The 24,566-nt window shown below is 41.6% G+C and overlaps 1 protein-coding gene across 11 annotated transcripts in view; it reads left to right on the plus strand.

The window, feature by feature from the left end:
• The window catches only part of RNF175 (ring finger protein 175), a 63,893-nt gene that overhangs the window by 246 nt on the left and 39,081 nt on the right, over positions 1–24,566 (plus strand). For 7 of the 11 annotated variants that reach the window (XR_004625817.1, XM_034661499.1, XM_034661500.1 and 4 more), the window contains exons 1-3: positions 9–202; positions 8,592–8,629; positions 11,352–11,493. Coding sequence is in view for 10 of the 11 variants with exons in the window: in XM_034661499.1 (XP_034517390.1) it covers positions 137–202; positions 8,592–8,629; positions 11,352–11,493 (246 nt within the window). In the remaining variant the exon portion in view is untranslated. Of the gene's footprint in view, positions 1–8; positions 203–8,591; positions 8,630–11,258; positions 11,494–24,566 lie in introns of those variants that run through there. The other 4 variants (XM_034661494.1, XM_034661492.1, XM_034661493.1 and 1 more) reach the window with 4 other exon arrangements.

Consider the following 24,566-nt stretch of genomic DNA (forward strand, 5'->3'; position numbering starts at 1 on the left):
GGGGCGGGGCTACCGCAGGCACAGCTCGCCCCCGGCGCTCGCCCGGCAAGAGCGCCCCACCGCGGCCTCCCGGAGACCCTCCCCGGCCCCGGCGGAGCGAGCGACGGTGGCGGAGGGCTGGCGCCGCGGCTGAGGCATGGCCGCTGGGGCCGCGGTGCGCAAGGCGGCGCCGGTGCTGGAGGCGCCTCCCCGGCACGAGCAGGTACCGGGAGCGGGGCGCAGGCCGGGGGACATGGGGCCGCACTCCCGATGCTTACGCGGGGGCTGGGTGGCCGCACGGACAGGTCTCCGAGTCCCCCGCCCCGGCGCGGGATGGAGAGGCGGATGACCTTTCAGGAAGGTGCTCGTTGCTTCGCCTCACCCTCCTCCACCCCAGGGGAGTCGAACCCCTTTCCATTTCCCTCTTTCCCTCTCCCTCTTCTGCCGCTTCTCCCCTTTCTCCTCCCCTACCCCTCCTTCTTCCAGCTTCCCTGCCCCTCCCCCCACTACGTCTCCTCCAGAAAGACCCTTATCCGGCTCATCCTAATCCATTCCCTGTCCTCCATACTGGCTGCCCCTCTCTCCTCCTTGCTCCCAAGCAGAAGCCCCAGGGCCCAGGTGAAGGCCGTGGGCATTGGAAGAGGACAGCTGAAGGTGCTGGGTTGTACAGAAGGCTTGACTTTACGGTTCTCAAACTGACGCGTGCATCACAATCACTCGGAAGGCTAGTTAAAAAGCAGATAGTTGGGTTCTACCCCCAGGGTTTCTAATTCCTGACCTCTGGGATAGTGCCCATCTATTTGCAAGTCTGACTAGTTACCAGGAGGTGCTGATGCTCAAGCTTTGAGGACCTCTGGGCTGGCACTTTCCTCCCCCCACGCCCCCTCCCATGCCCTTTGGTGATTTCAAATCCAAGTCATTACTGTTTTTCATTTATAGATGATTCTTAGGCCATGATCACATACTAGGAACTGTGCTATTCATGGGTAAAGGGGATGCAATTAGTGGTGGACCTTTCCTCTGGGAGCTCACATTCTGGGAAGAAAGTATAACAAGGATAAAATAACTCACAGAGGGTAGGAAGAGATTACTGCCCCTAAAAGAGGTTCAAGTGAAGTTTTGTAGGATTTCTAAGAAGCAAGGAATTGCTTCTGGCAGAGAGGGTGGGCAAGGGCGACTGGGGAGTGATGGCATGGCTTTTGTGAGCTGGGCCTGGGAGGACGGATGAGAGTCTACGTGTCCATGAGGGGAAATGAGAATTCTTCATGGAGGAAATACCAAATACTTGGAATACCAAATTACTTGGAGGTGAAAAAAATTGTTGGGGAGTGGGTGGTGAGCATGGAGAAAGGTGGGGGTGGGCGTGGATATTCACTGTGACCCTGGCAGAAATCCAGGGTTCATGAAGTCTTGTAGGAAGGGAGAGCTGAATTATGACAAGTCTTGTAACACACTATGCATTGGCAATCTGTTCTCTAAAACCGGGAGGCCATAAGGGAACTCCATGACTTACTTGCTGGTTTCAGACCCAGATCAGATCTTTGACAGGATGAAGAAGTCTGAAGCTGGGAGGGGCAGAAGACTGGCAGAGTCAGTCTGCAGCTAGTGTTTGCTGTCCCTTAAGGCTGCCATTACTGCCTTGCCCTCTGCCTGCGGGAGGCATGCTCCGCTGTTAACTCTTCCCCGGGAGGAACTCACAGCTTGTCCCTTAATCCCCCAGAGCAGAGCCTTGTGGTCCAGGGACCAACAGCCAAGGTGTCACCAGGGAGCCAATTAGAAATGCAGTCTCAGTCCCCACCCTAACCTGCTGGCTTAAAATCTGCATTTTAACCAAACACTAAAGTTTGAGAAGTTCTGGTTTAAAACAGACTTTATAAGAGTTGAGGACAATAAAAGAAAAATAGATGTGATTACTGACCACCCCAACTCCATAAGAATTTCCTGGCCACCCTGTGTATTATAGCACCCTCTGACTCTAAACCTTACCCTATTTTATCTTCATTCATCATCCTTATTAGCCCCTGAAGCATGTCTGTTTGTATATGTGGTTTTCTGAGAACCTCCATCACCTTGGAAGCCCCAGTAAAACAAGCACTTGATCTGCTTTGCTGGCTGCTGTATTTCCAGAACCCGGCACAGAGCCTGGCAGATGGCAGGGCCTCAGCGAATGTTTGTTGGACAAGTAAGTGAGTGAAGAAGAAACATACACCCCCATGATCTGGGCTCTAGTCTACACAGCTGCCTGTGTTACCTCTTTGTGGCAATCACCATCTCCCTAGTCCCACCCTCCTCCTCCCCAGCTATACCCCCTGTGGTCTTGTGAGCCAGCTACACCCTCTCTGCTCCTGAGACTCCTCAGGGTGGGGTGTAAGAGAGCAGACAGCATGGATTCAGCAGTTTCCTCTTCTGCTTGTCTGAGGCCTGCTTTGCAGCCTCTGATTTCCCCCCTGAGGACCTACCTCTGCCTTGGAGTAGGCCTGACACAGCCCCCCGCTCCCCCTCCAGCCATGGAAGCTTTGTCCTCACCCAGGGACCCGGAGTCCGTATCACTACACACAGCCCTCCAGGCCTGACACACCCTTACCTCCCCCACGTATATCCCAGCGACAGCAGTAGTTTGAGTTGACTGTTCTGGGTTTTGCCAGGCACTTTAGCAAGATTTTTCTAACAGCTGGATTTTTGTGAGGGAAGAGTTGAAAGTAGGGAAACCCATTTGGAGGTAGGAGCTGAGGTGAGGTCTGGTGCTGGGAGGGAGGCAGGTTTCAGATACAGTTAGACCTTGAACCACACGGGTTCACACTGCACAGGTCCAAGTGTACACAGATTATGGACAGTGCAGTGGTATAAATGTGTTTGCCTTATGATTTTGCTAATAACATTTTCTTTCCTCTAGCTGACTTTATTGTAAGAATACAGTAATAATACATATAACCTACAGGATATGTGTTGATCAGCTGTTTTTGTTATTGGGGAGGCTTCTAGTCCACAGCAGGCTATCAGTAGTTGAGCCTTGGGGAATCAAAAGTTATACCCAGATTTTTGACTGTATGGGGAACTGGCATCCCTAGCCCCTGCATGGTTCAAAGGTCAACTGTATATTGATTGAGTGTGCGATGTGCTAGACAGGGGGTATTCAGGGTGGGGTAAGACAAGTAATAAATCACCAGTGACCATACAGTGTGGTAACAGTGTTCAGCGGACAATGGACCTACTGAGGAGGCCTAACCCAAAGGCTTGCTGGAGGAAGTGGAATCCAAGGCATCCCCACAGAGTGTCTGGGGGTGGAGGAAGAGCATTCAGGGGAAGGAAGGTTTTTCTTGGCTGGAGCAGAGTGTGTGCAGGGGTTCTAGAGAGAAATGAATCTGGAAAGGGCCACAGGAGCTGTGTTAGTGACAAGCGCGGCCTCTTGGGTTGTGAGCAGGGCATCAGATGTGACCAGCTTGCTTGTAATTGGATCACCCTCACTGATGGGAGAAAAGGAGTGAAGGCAAGAGCCCCCCGAGAAGAAGGGAACACTGCACACCGGGCTGGATCTCTCCTCAAGCTCAGGGAGGCCTTCCCTTGCCAAGCAGTCTAAAGAGTAACAGCCCCTGCCCCCTCCCTGTGCTCACTCTTCTTTACCACACCCTCCGTTCCGTTTCTTCATAGAATTTACCGCATGAGGTCATTGCTTTCCTTACTTGCTTATTGTCCATACTTTCTCTAGAACACAAGGCTCAATTCGTGAGAACAGGAACCTTGTCTGTCTTACTCACCTTTATCGCATGCCAACTCTTACCCCAGTGCGTGGCACCCGGGAGGTGGTCAATAGATATTTGTTGAACGAATGAAAAAAACAGTTGGCATAGAGGCCATTGAGGTGGAAAGAAGTGGTGTGCCAGGTATTTTCATAAGGTCAGCAGGAGGGTACTGGGTGGGAGGTGGAGGGTCAGGGTCAAGAATGGCGCCCCATATTTCTGTTGTGAATGATTGGATAGATGGGATGTGGAGCTGCTGAGTGAGAAGGGGGCACTGAAATGGAAGCAGGTTGAGGGGAAATGAATATGTTCAGTTTGGGGCAGGTTGAGTGTGTGTGTCTGAGGGGCACCCAAGTGGCGATCTGTAGAAGGCACGTGGATAGAAGAATCTGAATCTCAAAAGTGAGCTAAAAGGGGAGGAGAGGTAAATAGGAATGTGCAGCAGGAACATGGCGGCTCATAGACAAGAAGGAGAAAGGAGGAGCGGAATCAAAATGACTTCCTCATTTAAGTGACGTGTTCATGCAGAATATATTCAATACTGACAAGTATAAAAAAGGAGTAAATGTTCCAATAGACATCAGCACTCATGGATCATTCCTGTTAGCACTTTGGTGACCATTCTGGACATCTCTTTCTTCAGGATGTTTCTTGGTTCTATGTAACCATATATTTGCAGTAATAGGTTTGCAGTATATACAACTGTTTTTGAAGCATGCTTTTTCTTTTAACAATATGTCATGGAGATACTTCTATGTCGATAAATACAGACCTGCACAAACATTTTAGAAAAGCCAATAGATTTCCTTTGTTATAGATACATCATAACTCATTAACCAGTCCCCCGCGGGTTGACACATAGATTGTTGCTAATTTCTCAATATTATAAATAAAAACCGTGTGAACACCTGTGTCATCTTTCCCTGTGTATTTTTCTCTTCGTTTCGTGAGAGAATATTCCGAGCTATTCTGCATAGGATAAAGGAACACTTAAAATTCTGACATGCCTCACTGAATTTTCTGTCCAGAGAAACTGTCTTAATGTACACAACACACCTGAAGGGCATGTGAAGGTCATTTTTCCTCATCAGCACTGGCTACTAAACATTTTTCTCCTTGTCATACTTTTAACTGAAAATTATGTCTTACTGTTATGGACATTTTTTTCTTTTTAATGTTAACTTTTATTAAAATTAGGTACGTCCACTTTTTAAGGAGTCACATAGTTCTACAAGACTTAAAACAAAAAACCAGTGGGACCCCATCACCATTCCACCCTTTCCCATTCCTGATTTCCCACTCTCCAGCGGCGACAACCTTCAGCTGTTCTCAGGAACCAGTGGTGGACCCTCCCTGGCAGGCAGGTGACAGGCAGGGGCTCAGCATCAGGGCAGCAGCGCTCTTGTGCTCGCAGAAGATTCCAGGGCTCAGAGGGCCTTATCCTTCCCAACCCCAGGCATGCCCCTTCTCACCCTCTCCCCAGCAGTGGGGGGAGGGATAATCCGGAAGCAGGAGAGTGCAGGGGCTACCTCCCAGCCCACTCCGTGTATCCCACCTCCCCACCCCCAGCCCATAGGTCCCTGGGTTCTCCACCCACAGTAATAAGTGATTATGCCCCATCACCTCCCTGTTTCCCTGGATGTGGGATGAAGGGTTATGGGCGAGGTGCAGTGAATAGACTCATCCAGGGTTGGAATGAATGGACAATCACTGTAGCTTTTCCCCTACGCCTCTACCTGCCTGTCCCTCAGCCCAGCCAGCCACCTCACTGTCCCTAAGAGAAAGCGGGGCTGGGGGGCCCTGAGGTCTACAGATTCAACTAGCCCTCTCAGTGGACCCCCTGAGGCTCTCCATGGGACCTCAACCTGGTTTCTGGTCCAACCAAATTCCCCAAAGTCCCACCGTCCCTCTGGGCAAGGCTCTGACCCTGAGCTCCTCCTGGCTAACCAACCTCACCCTCAAAATAAAGTTCCAACTTTCATTCTGCCTAGAAAAAAAAACTGTTGCGTTTTTTTTACTTTATAATTTCTGGTCTCTACCTCATACTTAGAAATACTTTGTCCATTACATGATTATTAAAACATTTACCTATATTTTCTTCTAGTGCTTTTAAGACTTTCTTTTTTACATTTAAATATTTGATCCATCTGGAATTTATTTTGAGATGGGGTAGGGATACAGCTCTATGTTTTTTTCCAAATGCCCCACCAGTTGTCTCAGCAACATTTGTTGAACAATCTTTTTTTTTTTTCTCACTGATTTTAAGTGACTCATTTATCATATGTACTTGGGTCTGTTCCTACACCCTGTCTGTGTTCTGTCCACTCATCTGTGTTCCTATTCCTGGACCGGTAATACTTTGAATTAATTTCTGTGGCTTTATTGTGTATTTCAGTGTCTGGTAGGCCACTTGTCCAGTATTTACTCTTCTCCTGAGTTTTCCTGGCTATCCTTATATACTTATTTTTCCAGTTGAAATTTAGTGTCATTTTAATTTCCAAGATAAATCCTCGTAAGATATTGAATGGGCTTGCATAATAACATACCAGAAAAAATTGTCAAAAAGTAGACTCCACCCTAGAAAAAAAATATTGTACTGTAGGGAACTATTACTAGAAAAGAGGTGTCTCTAAAAATATCATCATTGTCGTCATCGTATTCACTTTTTCCCTAGGAAATAAGAGTATTTTTCAGTGCGCGTAATCTAATGAAGTTCTTTCTTGTGTTTAGCAGAAAACTTTTCAGCTATAATTTCCACTCCCTAAGCTTTTCTGGTCTTCAGTAGAATAATTTATCATGCTTCACTAAAAATGACTTGCTATCTGGTGGGTAGTTACACATTTATGCCCAGGGCTATGACTAGTAAAAGGCAAAGGTAATTTTTCTTCTCAACTTTAAAAACTCAGTTTGCTTTTTTTTTTTCCTTAAGATTTTATTTATTTGAGAGAGAGCATGAGAGAGAGAGGGCACCAGCAGAGAGGCAGAGGGAGAAGCAGGCTCCCCACTGAGCAGGGAGCATGATGCAGGCCTTGATCCCAGGACCCCAGCATCCTGACCTGAGCCAAAGGCAGACGCTTAACCGACTGAGCCACCCAGGCATCGCCTCAGTTCCCTTTCTTAAGTTGACTTTAGTAAGAAGCACTGTGACCTCATGATCCTGAAGAGCAAAAATAGAAGCAGCCAGGGAGTCCTATAGGTTATAACTCTTATTGAGTTCATTGGCCCTTGGATTAAACACCAACAAAACTCTCATGTAATATCTTCTTTATATTCACAACATTCCCAGCAAAGTTAAGAACAGCTATCCTATCAATCTCCAGTTTTTAATAAGGAAACCGAGACAATCACAGGCTAGTGATGTGCCCAAGGTCACCCAAGGAACAAGTTAGCTCAGTGTTCAGTGCCGGATGGTGCTAAATGGATGCAGGGTTCAGGGCTCTAAACCCCTGCAATGTGCAGAGAGGGAGGGACCTATCAGACAGGTGGGGACTCAGGTACTACTATTCCCTAAGGGTGGCCACTAAGGTTTCACTCGTAGAAGGCAGCACTGGAGCCCAGCTGATCTGACCTCTGTTTGAATATCGGGGACCACCTGATGGGATCATCCAGAAGCAGGGAGCCATAGAGAAGCTGCCAGCGTCACCTGCTGCTTCACCCACTTCCCCTTTCCTGGCATTCTCTGGCACATCCTGGCGCTGTGCAAATATTGCCAAAGCCTCTACTTAGCAGTGTCATCTGAAGCCTTGATTTTTTTTTTTATTTTTAAAGATTTTTATTTATTTATTTGACGGAGAGAGACAGCCAGTGAGAGAGGGAACACAAGCAGGGGGAGTGGGAGAGGAAGAAGCAGGCTCCTAGAAGAGGAGCCTGATGCGGGGCTCGATCCCAGAGCACCGGGATCACGCCCTGAGCCGAAGGCAGATACTTAACAACTGCGCCACCCAGGCGTCCCTGAAGCCTTGATTTTAAACAGAAACAGATTTTATCGTGGGAACTGTTTACCCTGAGTCAGAGAAACCTAGATTGAACTATGGATGGCATTGTTTTTTCCCATCTGTCAAATTTGCTGGTGCCATTTGAAGAAAACATACAGAAAAAAAACCTAGTTAGAATCATATTTGTGTAACAAATGTTTTATTTGCTTTCTGTTCTTTGCCATCATTGGGGATTGTAGCTTTTAACATAGAGGACTAGGGTTTAAGCTCTCTGTGCTCTCCATGGAAATTACAAAATTATGTCTTTTCAAGGATTGCCTTAAAGGTCTCAAATAACCAAATGTAGTGGATTAGCAGTGCTCAAGGGAAGGCAACGCATGGCTACAATCATTCAGAAGCACTTCCGGGGCTGGGGGTGGGGGTGGGGGTGTGGTTAATGCTCTCCAGCTCAGTCCCCAAGGGCAAGGTTTTAAGGTAAATTAGCAGAAGGCCACAAAAAATCCTCCAAACAAGTAGAGCCCCTGGTTAGCTCTGTCTCTAAAACCTTGAACTTGGAGATGTTTACTCACTGGCATCATTTAAGATACCAGCAAGAGATGTATTTTAGAATTCACATGTCCTATCCCAAAAGCCAGGGTGACACTTCCTATTGGGAGGCCACTCTCTACAGTCTTCCCTGAATTGCCAAATAGTTCTCTGACTTAGGAGCAGAATCAAATATTTATTAACAGTAACCTTAATACTCTTGTGTGTGTGTGTGTGTGTGTGTGTGTGTGTTAGTTCCATAAGCAAATATTCTACTAGGGCTTTCATCCTAAGTTATTCTAGTACTAGGAAACATCACTATTTTTCATGGCTTGGGTTTCCCATGTAATTCTGTAAAATACAAGCTGAAAAAACAATGAAATTTTGAGAAGAGCTCTTTTTGTTTTTTTTTCAGATCTCTCACAAAAAGCTTTCTGCGGATGATGAGTGGAAGTAAGTGATGAATTTTTTTTTTACAGCTGTTATCCTAAAACTTACGTTTCCACCCTAACAGTTTGAGAAATTCAATGAAGCTACGATTTCTTTGCAAATGTCTCGGGCTACAGAACATGGGTTAGAGTGGCATGCATGTGCACAACAGATAGGATGAACCAAAACCACAGGGATTTCATCTGTTTCTTACAGTGTGCTCCACGCACTCCCACAAAGCTGGATTTGTGTGTCCTTCAAAATAGGGCAGTGTCAAGTTAGTATTTATTTTAGGCACAAGATACATCTGGTTTTCTTTATGTGCTGTTTCCCCTGTGTTCTGGTACTTACTGTGGGGCCATTAGCTCCCTGTGGGCACCAAATGAAATGAAATAAAAATGAAAAGTTCCTCCTTTTTTGCATTATGGTAATCAATTATGAATGTATTCCTAATCAAAATAGGAAATACTTATTATATGTGCACACTACTTTATACTTTCCAAAGTACTTCCACATAGGTTAACCATTTGAGAGATGTTTTCATTATATATATACACAAAATAGATGAATGTCATAAGGCATATTTTGTTTTATATCTATGCAAGCCGTATTTTAGACCAACGATAAATTCACTTTTCTATCTGCATGGCCTAAGTTGAAAGTCTATTCATTAAATAGAATATTAGACAGTTATTTTGGATTTGGGGCTGTAAAAACTATCAGTGCTTGTACTCTTTTATTTTTCACTTCCCATTTCTTTGAAGGAATGAGTGTATTTTTTAATGAGCTTCTGAAAATCATTCTTGTCTCTTAAGTTCAGCTTCCAACACGGAGACTATGAACAATGTAATTTCATTCAGGTTACCTGGTATGGACTTTAGCTTCTTCATCTGATAAATGTAGGGGTTTCAGTACATCTAATGTATCTTCCGGCATTCAGGTTCTAAGATTCCATTTCAAAGGTGAACTCAGGCAGGAGGATTTACTGGGCTCTGCAGGGTCATTTCTACACATTCTCCAGCAGGGGGCACCCTCAGTGCCCTTTTCAGAGGCACTTGGTACTTAACTCTTTAGAGTAGCTGTAGAAATTATTGGTAAAGGGGGAGAATCCAACCTGCATACCCAATGAGTGCCTTTAAAAGGTCACAATCTTATGGCACAGAATATTACCTTGCAGTGTTTTCCAACCAGTACATTAAATGCACACTAGAACCAGTCGTAAGTGGAAACTTCAAGAGATTTTGTGACTGATGGTGCCCCATCGGGGGTGAAAGATAATGCTAACCACTATTTATAAAGTACTTGATTGGCTACATTCATAATTTTCCCATTTTCCCTAATCTTGACCCTGGACCGCTCTCTCTTCCTCTAACCCAGTGGTTCTCAATCTTGGCTGCACCTTAAAATCACACGTGGAACTTGAACTGCCATAGCAATTACCACGGCCCTGGTGGCTTAAACAACAAAAATCTACTTCCTCACGGTTCAGGGAGCAAGAAGTCAAAGGTCAAGGTATCAGCAGGTTTGGTTTCTCCTGACACTCTTTGGCTCGCAGATGCCTGCGTTCCACTGCGTCTTCACATGGTCTTCCCTCTGTGTGAGTTTATATCCAAATATCCTCTTCTTAGTTGTACACGAGACCGATTGGATTGGGGCCCATTCAGGGATGGCATTTAACCTTATTTACCTCCTTAAAGTTCCTGTCTCCAAATACAGTCACCTTCTGAGGAACCTGGGGGGTAGGACTTCAACACATGATGGGGGTGGGCACAGTTCAGCCCATAACACACAGAAATGGCCATTTAATTGCTCTGGGCACAGCTCGGACATTGGGGTTTTTTAAAGGTTCCCAGTGATTTCCAATTTACAGCCAACCTCAAGAACCACTGATCTGGGCTCTCTTTGAAGCCACTTCGGCTATAGGAAGTAAAACCAGATAACGTATCTTTTATAGTGTTTTCTCGACCTGGGCAAAGCCAAGAGTCCAACTAAAAGCTGAGACTTTCAGCCATCATCTGAATGTTTGTGCCTGCCTAAGATCTTTCTCCTTATCATGAAAAAAAAAAATGTATACAGCTCATTCAGGAGTTTTCTGGAGTCCTTTGGATAATATTCTCTCTATTGGCACCATCTGCAGGATATCCTTTTACTTCAGAATATTACAAGTTTCTTGAAATTACCACTATTTTACTATTTTGACTTTCAAAAATGGCAATTTCATATGATTTAACCAAATAATCATTATTATTCCTCATTTAAGAACAAATAACATGCGGTTTGCAGTTCTAGAACAATCTTGCAAAATACAGAGGGATCGTGATTTGAAGTTTGCAAAGGAGGATACTGAGGTGCAGAGAGAATGAGTGACTTCTGAGAGTCTGTGTGGCGATGACTTGGCAGATCGGGGACTGGCACCCAGGTCTTTCCAGAGCCCATCAGTGACTTTTTTGGCCCCATCACTTCACTTGAAAGGATAAGGCTGAGACCAAAACCACACAGACTAGCTAAGGGCTGAGAGGAATTGGTTTCCCTGATGAACTCAGGCTCCTCCTCTCTGCTGCCCCCTCCTCGAGTCTGGGAGAAAAGGAAAAACCAAGAAAAATTTAGGAAAACTGTAATCAAACTTAAAGCCCCCTACGTTTGAAATCTCCAGTTGCTTTCCAGGAGCCCAGACATTTTTTTTTTCCCTAAATGTGCTGCGCAAGGGTTGAAGGCTCTGTCAGATGACCTCATTTGCTGGTTCCAGCCTGCAGCAGGAGACGATGTACAGGACGCACCGGGGCCATGAGTCCATGCACGTGGAGATGATCTTGATCTTCCTCTGCACCCTGGTCATCGCGCAGATAGCGCTGGTACAGTGGAGACAGAGGCATGGCCGTTCCTACAATGTGAGTTGCCCCCAGGGGCCTCTGCAAGCCTGCTCCTATCCCTGCCACATCCCTCCTTTCTTACCGCTTTGAAAGAAATGCTTTGGTATAAGTCAGTGGTTCTCAACGGGGTGCAGTCTTGCCCCCAGGAGATATTTGGCAACATCTGGAAGCATTTTTGATTGTCATGCCTTAGTGGGAGGGGTGGGAGAGGGGAATTGCTTCTGGCATCTAGTGGGTAGAGGCCACAGATGCCGCTGAACATGCACAGGACAGCTTCTCACAATAAAACGTCAGTAGTGACAAGACTAAGAAACCCTGGTTTAAGTAAACCAGTCAGTTTTCCTTCAGCATGAACAACTTCTGCCAATGGCCTAGGAAAAGGAGGATTAGGAATAGCAGAAACAAAAGAGTGAGCCTAACTTTGTTTAACAATAAACTCAATTGGCATCGATAGTTTGCATATCTATGGAAATGTGTTAATGCAAACTGTTGTAGTGACCTCAGCAACACAGAACATGATGCCATTTGCACAGACCTATCCCACTCAGCATCATAGCCGGGGCCATCTTGGACCTGAGATCTTGCCATTGTAATGGTTCAGCAGTGGTTCTCAAATCTTAAGGTGCATCAGAATCACCCGGAGAGGGAATCAGATTGTTAATCAGATTCCCAGGTCCCACCCCCAAAGTCTCTAATTCAATAGGAGCCCAAGAATTTGCATGTCTAACAAGTTCCCAAGCGTGCTGATGCTCCTGGCCCAAGACCACATTTGAGAACCAATCATTTAGACTTGAGTATGTTGCAAAGAAAGAAGGTCCTCAATTAACACTCCGCATGGTTCTGGATCTTGGACTGGTCATCGTATAAGAAGACTTGTCTGTGACCAAGTATTAGACCAGCATTTTATTGTGTTTTATTTTTACCCATCATAAAAAGTATTCCCTGTGTAGCACAGGATCTAAAGGAATTCTTTTGAATTCTGTATAATGTTTAAGTTTAGACAATTTGCACATTTTATTTAGAAAGGGAAATCTTGTCTTTTTGTTTTTTAAGCAAACACATTTATTTTCTGCCTTGCACCACGGTCTTGTCAATCAAAATAAACATCCTCTGTATTGCACGTGAACAAATTGTTTTTAAAAGAAAAAGACTGGAATAAAACTTCATTAGTTATTCACTCATATCAAGAAAAGCTCCTTAACTATATCTTAACCATGGTTTTCTTATCTGCAAAATGGAAATAACCTAATAACCTAATATACAGAATTTCTCGAGTGCTTAAGTAAGAAGAAAACGGAAGTCCTAAGAAAACCATTTGTAGCCCTGTTCCATCATTCCTTTATAACTGGTAATGATCTCTGGATTAGATACTTTAAAACATGCTCAGTTTCCATGGCAACACAGGTGTAGATTTTACACAGAAAGCCGCCTGCCCTTGAAAGGAAATGCCCCATGAGCCACCTGACCTGCACTATGTCCCAGTACTCCTCCACCATTTTTATTTGATGATTTTTGAGGTGGCTTATGCCAAAAACAATCTGTCCTTGTCTTGTATTTGGAGAAATTGCCCCCTTTGTCACCTCTCCGAAGACGTATACCATGGCACCAGTCGATGTGGAGCTCACACACTGGCTCTGTCTAGCCACAGATAGATCTGTTGCCTTTGGAGGTTCGAACCCTTGATGACTCAGGCTACACTGGCACCCGGTAGACATCTCTGAGCTTAACAACTGTTGGTGAGCTGGAGTGGTCTTCCCAAATTGTTTCCTGTTGCCACCACCACAAGCTGTGCTGCCTGAAATGACTCTCTGGGCTTGTTACTTTTGCTTGCACCCCATCCCTCACCAATAACTGGACTCCCTTAGTCACCCCACTTCTGCTCTCTGAGATTGCTGTTTCTGTGTTCTTCTATCACACAGCTCCTCTATTTTATGGTTCCTGAGAGGGGCTCTGTGGTCCTAAGGATCCCCTTGGAGGTGACCAGTTGTCTGTGATAGGAGCCTGTCTTAGAGTGATCCTGGCACTTTGAACCTAGATGAAGATACCCCACAGTGGTCAAGGACAGATTTGGGTCTCATGGTGGCCCTGTTGGGGACTCTTCCTAGATTAGCTCATAGACATGGTTGGCTTCTAGAATACTTTCTACTTCTTTGCCCATCAGTCCATCTCTATCTGTTATCGCATGTCCCAAAGGAATGGGTGGAGTAGCCCCTTGCCCTTGCATGTCTCTGTTAATAATATCTGGCTCAAGGTGAGAACCAGCACATGAGGCTGATCTTTCCCATGCTGCTGCCTCCAATTTGCCCCATACTTTGCAACTCTTCTTAAGGGTTCACTGCCAGATCCAGTCATCAGAACACAGCCATTTCAGGAACTCTTCGTGGTACCTGCAACCACTGAATCTGGAAATGGTTTCCAGAGCAACAGTAGCTGATTCCAGCACTGGTTTCCAGCATTCTTACTGTACTCTGAGTGAACCATATCAAAAAAACCTGCACCTGATATACTACTCAACTTAACATTGTTGGGATGGAATTTGATATGGTCATGTTTCCACCAATGCTGACCTGAATAGCCTTATCATCCAGGGAGAGCTTAACTTTTAAATTGTTTCTCTTGGCATCTAAGATTATGTGACACCTAGCAGAGCTACAGAGAGCTTTGAACACATTTATAAGATTCATGAGTTCCTGGCTCTCTTTTTACAAGGGGCCATACTAAGAGAATTTATTTCTATTATTCAATTTTGTCATCTCCATCAGTATATTAGTAATATATTAATATTTATAAAATGTTAATTATAATTACTATATTTGTATATAAATTACTATATGTAAAAATTCATATACAAATTACTGTTACTATTACAGTTGTGATAGTGTGCTTTTTATACATTAAGTTACCCTGGGAAATAATTATTTTTTTTCCCTTTGTGAAATATAGTTCAGAGAGATTAAATAACTTGGTCAAGGTTATATAACTAATTAGTTGCAGAGTAGAGACTAGAATCCAACCTCCCTAGTTATTTTTTTTCATATCAAGGATAAACTACTTAAATATCTCTGAGCCATGGTTCCCTAATCTGCAAAATGGAAATACTGAAGAAAGGAACCCGTCTCCAAAGTTATTGTGATTCAGAAACATTTTCCTGTGAGAACTTCTAGCATGGTGGCTGATATATAGTGAGTATTCAGTACCGTTAGTTGACGCTGAATGCATTCAAGAGCCTGATGTATATAACAGTTTCACAAATTTAGTCATACATTGTAAAAGCAGTTTACTAATAAAAGTATCCTTTTCTGAACCCTTTTTAGAGCTAAAGTGAATACTCAGCTATTAAGGTGCACTCCCTGTTAGATGTCAACATATTGTTTTCCTCAAAGCAATGCACCTGTTTCTCCTGCCTTGCCATACCCTCTGCTCTACCATATGCTTTACCTGCAGAGTGGTCCCCAGGCTGATTTTGTGAGATATGTTAATAGCAACCAGAGTCAAGATGGTGAACGGAAGAACACCAGCTTAGGAGTTAGAAGACTTCAGCCACTAATATAACCACAGTGAGCCTCAGTTTCCTGATCTTTCAAATGATGGAATTTTTTTAAAATAGGAAGGACTTTTGATTATAGCTCTGACATGTAAAAGGCTTGAAAGTCATCACCCCTATCTTATAGCAAGAAAAAACTGGACAAACTGAATGTCAGTAAGTTTTCTTGGATCTATCAGAGAATTGAGGTCAGTGGGAAAACCACCACCATAAATCTGGAAAGACAGGAGAATACAGGGAATCACAACTGAGATCTGGTGACTGGGAGCAGAAGTTGTTAAGAGCCACATAATGGTAGAAACACTTAGGGGTAACTTTGAAGAATTGCTGGAATTGGAGTTTAGACTAGTGTATAAGTGAGAAACTCTTGGGGGCCACAGTGGTAGGGGCTCCCCCATATTTCTTTGAGGTTTTAACTCTAGGAACCCCAGCAGATTCCCATGGTATTAAGCCAAGAAAAACCCTATGCATCTGGCAGGGGGAGGGAAAAGTAATTATTCTGAACTAGACCCAGATTGTTCTCCATCACAAAGACCTACACAGCAATGTAAATCAGAGCCTTCTCCACTGTAGGGGAAGAGAAATTATCCCACTCCAGCCCCTTCTAGCCTTTCTGTCTCACTTTAAGGGAAAACAAGAAGTTTAAAAACATTTGTGAAGGTCATGGTGCAGAGAGAGAGGCCCACAAAAAGACCAAGACTTAATCACAGAATAATAGGCACTCTCCCCATGCCTAACCACCACATCAAGAGGTATCCAGTGTAATAGTGGATTATAGCTGAAAGAGCTGCAAGACTCAGATGCTATACAGGAAGGAGTTTTTATGGAAACCCAAAGACAAAGAGGGAGACACAAACAAGTATACTAATGGAAATTGAATCCTCTGATACCTACAGCAAACATTAATCACAGCCCAACTCCTAGCCAAATTAACACAAAAGACTTACTTATGTCAGTTCTTATTACTCCACACATTATGTCCTCCTTTCAACCAAAATTTAAAAGTCATCCTAAAAGGAAAATGAAATACAATCTGAAGAGACAAAGCAAACATCAGAGCCAGACTGAGACATTGTAGATTTGGGAATCATCGCAACAGGAATTTAAAATAACTATGCGTAATATGCTAAGAGCTCTAATGGAAAAAGTAGATAACATGCAAGAACAGATGAGTGATGTAAGCAAAGAAGTAGAAACTCTGTGAAAAAATAAAAGAAATACTAAAATTAAAAAAAGAAAACTGTAACAGAAATGAAGAATGCCTTCAGTGAGCTTAGCAATAAAGTAGACATGGCTGATGAAAGAATCAGGGAGCTTGCAGGTAATATTAGTAGAAATTCCCCAAACTGAGATCCAAAGGGGAAAAAAAAGAATTTTAAAAAACAAGAATATTCAGGAACTCCAAAACAGTTCCAAAAAACATAATATACCCCAATTGGGATGCCAAAAGGAGAAGAAAGAAATAATGGAGCTGAAGAAATATTTGAGGTAATAATGGCCAAGACTTTTTGTTTAATTAATGACAGACACCAAACCACAGACCTAAGAAGCTCAGAGAAGAGGCAGAACAAATACCAAGAAATCTATACCCGGACATATCAAATTCATACTGCAGAAAAACAAAGAGAACATTTTAAAACAGCCAGAGGAAAAAAATAGCTTACCTATTGAGGAACAAGGACAAGTATTACATCAGACTTTTCTTCACCAACCATATATCCAAGTAGAGAATAGAGTGAACTATTTCAAGTATTGAAAGAAAAAACCCACCAACCTAGAATTCTATATCCAGAGAAATTATCCTTCGAAAGTGAAATACTTTTTCTCTCAGATAAACAAAAAAATGAGAGAATTCATTAATAGTAGACTTGACTGCAAGAAATGCTAAAAGAAGTTCTTCAGGAAGATGGAAAATTATATAGGTCAGAAACTCAAGTCTACATAAAGAAATGAAGAGTGTCAGAAAAGGAATAAATGAAGATAAAATAAAATCTTTATTTCTTATTCTTAAGTGACCAAATAGATAACTATTTGTTCAAAGTAGTAATAGTAACGATGTACAGTTGACCCTTGAACTACAGGAGGGTTCAGGATGCTGACTCCCACCACATAGTTGAAAATCTGCATATAACTTTTGACTTCCCAAGAACTTAACTACTAATAGCCTACTGTTGACCAGAAGCCTTACCAGTAACATACTGGGTTGACACGTATTTGGTATGTTATATGTTATTTATTGTATTCCTACGATTAAGTACACTAAAGAAAAGAAAATGTCATTAAGAAAGTTATACGGAGGAAAAAATACACTTATGGTACAGTACTGTAAAAAAAATCCACGTATAAGTGGACCTATGCAGTTCAGATCAATGTTGTTCAAGGGTCTGCCATACTGGGTGATTGTAGTATATGGATAAATGACATGAATGACAGCAGTATTATAAGAAACATGAGGGAGGAATTGGGAATTCTGTGTTATAAGGTATTTGTGCTACCAGTGAAGCAGAATAGTATAATTTGAGAATGGAATTGGATTAGTTGTAAGTGTATATTGTAAACTCTAGGGCAACCACTGAAACACTTTTTTAAAAATATATAATTGGAGCACCTGGGTGGCCCAGTCAGTTAAGCATCCAGCTCTTGGCCCAGGTCATGATCTCAAGGTCATGAGATTGATCCCTGTGTTGGGCTCCATGCTGGCATGGAGCCTGCTTAAGATTCTCTCTCTGTCCCTCTTCCTCTGGCCCCCAAACCCCACTTGCATGCACTCACTCTCCCGCTCTCTCTTAAAAAATACACATACTAAGAGAGGAGAGAAAATGGAATCATAAAATTCTCACTTAAAGGCAGAGGTAGGAGAAGAAAGGGATAAAGAAAGGGGGTAATCAGAAAGGGGAATGAAGCATGAGAGACTATGGACTCTGAGAAACAAACTGAGGGCTTCAGAGAGGAGGGAGTGGGGGAATGGGATAGGCTGGTGATGGGTAGTAAGGAGGCCACATATTGCATGGTGCACTGGGTGTTATACGCAACTAATGAATCATCGAACTTTACATCAAAAACCAGGGATGTACTGTATGGTGACTAACATAATATAATAAAAAATATTATTATAATTTTAAAAAAAGGCAGAGAGGCTAAAAAAAGAGGGGGGCAGAGAGGAAAAGAGACAAAAAACTATGCAACAAACAGAACATAGTTACAAATATGGTAGATATTAATCCAGCTATATCCATAAACACTTCAAATGTGATTGGTCTAAATATACCAATTAAAAGACAGATTGTCACTGTGAATAAAAAACAAAACAAAAGCAAACAAAAAAACAAGACCCAATTATATGTTGTTGACAAGAAACTCTTAAAAGAATACAGATATAACTATCAGGGAGAAAAGGGGGCACTACATAATGATAAAAGAGTCAGTTATTTAAAAGGACATAACAATTCTTATTGTGCATATACCTAACAAGATAACGTCAAAATATACAAGGCAAAAACTGATTGAACTGTAAGGACAAATTGACAAATCCCCTGTTTAGTTGGAGATTTCAGCACCCTCCCTTCAGTAGTTGGTAAATCAAGGAGGCAGAAAATTAGTAAGGATAGAGTTGACCTGAAAAGCACCATTCATCATCTGCGCTAATTGATATTTATAGAATACTTCATCCAACAACAGAAAAGTACACACTCTTCTCAAGCTCACATAAAACAATCACCAAGATAGACCACATTCAAGGCATAAAACACACCAAAATTTTTTTAAAGAATTTAAATCTTATAAAGTATGCTCTCAGACCACAAAAGTTAAATTAGAAATCAATAACAGAAAGATAGCTGGAAAAATCCTGAAGTATTTAGAGATTAAACAACACATGAGACAAAGAGAAGGGCTCAAGAGACACTAAAAAATAATTTTAATTAAGTGAAAATGAAAATACTACATATCAAAACTTGTGGGATGAAGTAAAAGCAGTGCTTAGAGGGAAATTTATAGCATTAAATGCATATATTCGAAAAGAAGAAAGATCTAAAATCAGTAAATTAAACATCTAGGACACTAAAGAAAGGAGTAATTTAAACTTAGAGCCATCAGAGGAGAAGAAATAATAAAAATTAGGGCAGAAATAAGTTAAATTAAAAATAGGAAATCAATAGAGAAACTCAATGAAACCAAAAACTGGGTCTTTTTTTAAAGGTCAGTAAATTTGGTAAAGCTCTAGCCAGCAAACGAAAAAAAATAAGAGAACACAAATTACTAATATCAGAACAGAAAGAGGAGTCACCATTATTGATCCTATGGACGTAAAAAGAAAATAATGGAATATTATGAACAGATGCCCACAAATCTGGATAACTTAAATGAAATAGACTAATTCTTTGAAAAACACAAACAATACCGAAACTCACACAAGGAGAAATGAATAATCTGAATAGGCCTATATCTATTTTTTTATTCAGATATAATTGATATATAACACTGCATTAATTTTAGGTGTACAACTTAATGATTTGATATATGCATATGATGTGAAATTATTACCACAATAAGTTTAGTTAACATCTATCACCACACATAGTTATTTTTTGTGTGATGAGAACTTTCAAGATTTTCTCTCTTAGCAACTTTCAAATATACATTATTGTTAATTATAGTCACCATGATGTACATTACATCCCCAAGACTAATTTATCTTATAACTTGAAGTTTGAAGATGTATACCCTTTGACCACCATCACCCATTTAATCGACCCCATACATCCTGCCTCTGGCCTACATCTGTTTCTAAAAAATGAGTCAGGGCACCTGGGTGGCTCAGTCTGTTAAGGGTTTGACTCTTGATTTCAGTTCAGGCCTTGATCTCAGGGCTGTGAGATCGAGCCCCACATCAGTCTCTGTACTGGGCATGGAGCCTACTTAAGATTCTCTCTCTCCCTCTCCCCCATCAAACCCTGCTTGCACTCTTCTCACTCTTTATCTCTAAAACAAACAAAAACAAAAAAATTGAGTCAGTAATTAATAACTTTCTAAAAAAGAAAGCACCATGCCCAGATGATTTCAGTGGTGAATTCTACCAATCGTTTAAGGAAGAACTGATAGCAATTCTTTACAATCTTCCTGAAAGTAGAAATAGAGGGAACACGTCAGAACTCATTTTTTGAGGCCAGCATTACCCTAATACCAAAATCTGATGAAGACATTACAAGAAGAAATTATACCAATATCTCTCATGAACTGAAATGTAAAACTCCTCCACAAAATATTAGCAAATTAAATTAAACAATGTATAAAAAGAATTATACATTATGACCAAGTGGGATTTATTCCAGATACGTAAGGTTGGTTCAACAATTAAAAATCAATTTATGTAATCAGTCAACATTAAGAAGAAAAATTGTATGATCATAATAATCGATACAGGAAAAAGCATTTGACAGGGTCCAACACCCATTCATATGAAAACTATTAGCAAACTAGAAATAGAGAAATTGATAAAGATTATCTACAAAAAACTTACAGCTAGTATTACACTTAATGGTGAGAAACTGGATGCTTTCCCCTTAGGATAAGGAAGAATACAAGAAAGTCTCCTCTCACCACTCCTATTTGAATTGCACTCTAAGTCTTAGCTACCACAATAAGACAGAAAAGGGGGGGGCAGATAAAATGTATACAGATTGGGAAGGAAAAAATAAAAGCATCTTTGTTTGCAGATGACATGACTGTGTGGAAAACTCCAAAGAATCAACAACAAAAAAAAAACCCTGCAACTAATAACTGATTACAACAAAGTTGTGGGATATAAGGTCAATATACAAAAGTCTGTTGCTTTCTTATATACTAGCAATGAACAACTGGAATTCGAAATACAGGATACATAGAGAGCAGTATGGGAATTGTTAACCTGTATTCCCATGGGACACTTTTCTCAACAAGTTACCCCGTACGGGTGCAGCTCCTACTGCCTTAATCTTACAGACTCCTCTGATTTCCAGAGTTACTTACAGCAGCACCTTTCCCCACTAATTTCCTTCAGTGAGGTTGTTTCATACATTTGGGATGCAGTTAAGAGCCTCTTGTCACCATCTGCCTTTACCGAGGATTCTCTAATCTCTTCAATGAATTTTTTAAAACTTGCATGCCTTAACCTCTGCTGTGTGTGCTGTACTGTTCAATGGGATTTGACAAACGCATACAATTTTGTAGCCACAATTACAGAATCATGCAGGTCAATTTTACAGCCCTAGAGTCCCCATTTCACTTGTTTGTCCTTCCCTTTTCCCTCCTCGAGCCACTGATAGCCCATGATCTTATTATGATCACACCAATGATCTATGGCTTTGCATTTTTCAGCATGTTATATAATTGCAGTCCTACAGCATGCAGCCTTTTCATATTAGCTTGTTTAACCAAGTTTCTTTCATGTCTTTTCATGGCTTGATAGCTTATACCCTTTTACTGCAGACTAATATTCCACTGTATGGACATACTACAGTTTGCTAATCTACTCCTATTTTAAAGGACATCTTGGTGGCTTCCGGTTTCGGGTTAATTATGAATAAAGGTGCTATTAACTATTTGCATGCAGGTTTTTTTTTTAAGATTTTATTTATTTATTTGACAGAGAGAGAGACAGCCAGTGAGAAAGGGAACACAGGCAGGGGGAGCAGGAGAGGAAGAAGCAGGCTCCCAGCAGATGAGCCTGATGTGGGGCTCGATCCCAGGTCTCTAGGATCACGCCCTGAGCCAAAGACAGACACTTAATGACTGAGCCACCCAGGTGCCCCTGCATGCAGGTTTTTGTGTCACTGTAGATTTTCAGTTCAACTGAGTAAATACCTAGTAGTGTGATTGTTGGATCATGTAGGAAGACTATACTTAGCTTTGTGGGAAACTGCCGAACTGACTTCCAAAGTGGCTTTACCATTTTGAATGAAGTTGATGGCAGATGGTGGGAGCCAGTTTGTCCATGTGTCTGTGTCCATGTGTCTTAGTTATTTATAACTTTAAGGTATCATTTACTATATACAGAATAGTATTAGTTTCACCTTATTTCATGAATAATTTGGATCATGTATTTCAGAGGTGAGGAGACTAATCCAAAACGCTGAAAACACTTTCAGATTGCAGCTTTGAATAAATAGGTCTGTCTCCTGAAGTGACCGTTAAGTTTGTCTTAGAGTCTGTTCCATGGTCTGTAGGGGCAGCGTATTACGAATACCTAAAGCAAAGGAGACATGTTATTAAGAAAACAGGGTTTAAACATATGACATCAACTGCGCCTATGTGATGTCAAAAAGTGAAGAGAGAAAGTAGATAAGAAGTGGAAGATTCTAATTTTGTTTGGAATACTACTAAATAGCTGGACGTTTCCAAACAGTCACATTTTTAGTACAATAGAGACAGAGCATCTGGATATTTGAATTTTTTGTTTTCAGCTCATAGTGTTGATATGGTGTGGACATGGCTAACTTCAAAGTTAAATTATTTCCAAATGCTTTTAACAGCATTTTTTTAACAGCGTTTAATTAAAAATTAAATTTCATTCAACACCACCCTCTCTACCTTCTTTTCTATCTCCTACTTTTCATATCTGCAGGAAATAGGGGGAACGTGCCAAAAAAGAATCCCTGTGCTCCCCTTCAAATCAATAGAAGGCCCGATGACTACATACACAGAATTTGGGCTTCAGACACACTGTTAACTTGCCTCAACACACAGGAAATAATTTGCCACAGATTGAAATACTGCTCTATTTAAATCAACTTCCTGCCTATTAATAGCTGTGAAACACTAGAACATATTACTGTACCAATAAAGCCTTATGCCTGCTTGATTGAATCTTTTTAAAATGAGGCAACACACAAATACAGAGTTTCGTACATACGCAACGTTGCAGAACCTCCTGTAAGAATTTAAAGAGCAAAATCAACAGTCTGAATTGATTTGAAGATAGAAATAAGGACTAAGTGAATTTCTAATGAATGGCCCTTCGTATGCCAAGATTCCGTCCTTCTACTCGTTTGATTTATGTCCACACTCCTTCATTGCCTTTGTACTAATAATAGCGGCAGTATTTCCCGGAGTCATTTAGTGACATGATAATTTTCTGCTTACCTCTGGCATCTCCTTGCTCTTGCACCACCTCCACCTATACAAACACACACAGACACATGGACATGTGGCTGCAAATACTTAGGGATTTACCGGGCAAAGGAAATGAGCATCACATAACTGCCTCCCTCCCTCCTTTCTCCCTTCCTCCCTGCCTGCCTCCTTCAATCTCTCTCTCCCTCTTTCTCTCCCCCCTCCCTCCCGTTCCCTCCCTCCTTCTCTCTGTCTCTCTCTCTTTTGTGTGATCTATTCATCGATCTATTCATCGTTCTAATGAGGCAAATAAAAAGCTACCTTTGTTTTGACTTGATTTGCTATTCTTTTCAGATTCATTATGTGCTGAGCTGTAAGAAAAAGCAAGGTACCTTTAGGCAGCCTCTGATTGTCAGGAAATTCCTTCTGCCACAACGTGTGGGTGGGGAGAACATTGGGTGATGTGCTCCAGATGCACAAGCTGCCCCTCGCCAGGAATGCAGCTGTGTTTTCTATGCACGTGCCCAGATGGTGACCCCTCTGGCATTATTAATGTGTCCCAGCTGCCAGGCCTCCTCCTTTGCATGCATGCACCTCGATTTCACATATTTCGTGTATTTATTTATGAGGCACCAAATTCCTACATTTCATATATGGCAGTTGCTATTAAAAATGAGAAGTTTTAACTGCCCTGGAAATTGATAAAGAATCTTTTAAATTGATACGAAATGTGGCCCTCATTTCAAAATGACCTCTACAATTATTGAATTCATAATGCACGTTTCTGACCTTTCCCCTTACATGTTGAGAAAATATGGCACTGGGTATACACTTTCAAGAGAGTTAAGAAACTGCGTATTTGCATTCCTAATATGATGATTTTTTTGCTTTTCTTTTATTTCTGATCTCTCAGGCCTATTTTTAAAAAGTAGTGTGTCTATACATTTGAACATTGTTATGGACTGCTAATTAAACCCAGGCATCAAGTAAGAAATTTGGGATCTTCTAGAAATGAGTTGTACTTACAGATTCACAAGGAGAACTAGTATTATAAACATATAATCCAATCATTGCTCCAAAATATTATAGATTATAACTCCATGGATTTGAGGAAATAGATTAGTCTTGTCTATTTTGGCTTATGATCTAAAGTATAAAATACAGAGACAGGGTACTTTTACTGAATTAAAATGAACTGACTCTTAATATTTTTTTTAAAAATTCAGCCTTTTTATGAGGAAAATGTAAAGATGAATCTAATTGGGGTTTTTTTCCCAAATTTTTATTTGAATCCTAGTTAGTTAACAGACAGTGCAATGTTGGTTTCAGGTGTAGAATTCAGTGATTCATCACCTACATACAACACCCAGAGCTCAAGATGAATCAAACCGTTAAGACAGAAAGATGAAAAATGCAAAAGACAGATGATCAGATTTTGAAAGATGGAGTTCATGTCCAT

Source organism: Ailuropoda melanoleuca, chromosome 5 (assembly GCF_002007445.2).
Source record: "Ailuropoda melanoleuca isolate Jingjing chromosome 5, ASM200744v2, whole genome shotgun sequence".
Classification (NCBI taxonomy): domain Eukaryota; kingdom Metazoa; phylum Chordata; class Mammalia; order Carnivora; family Ursidae; genus Ailuropoda; species Ailuropoda melanoleuca.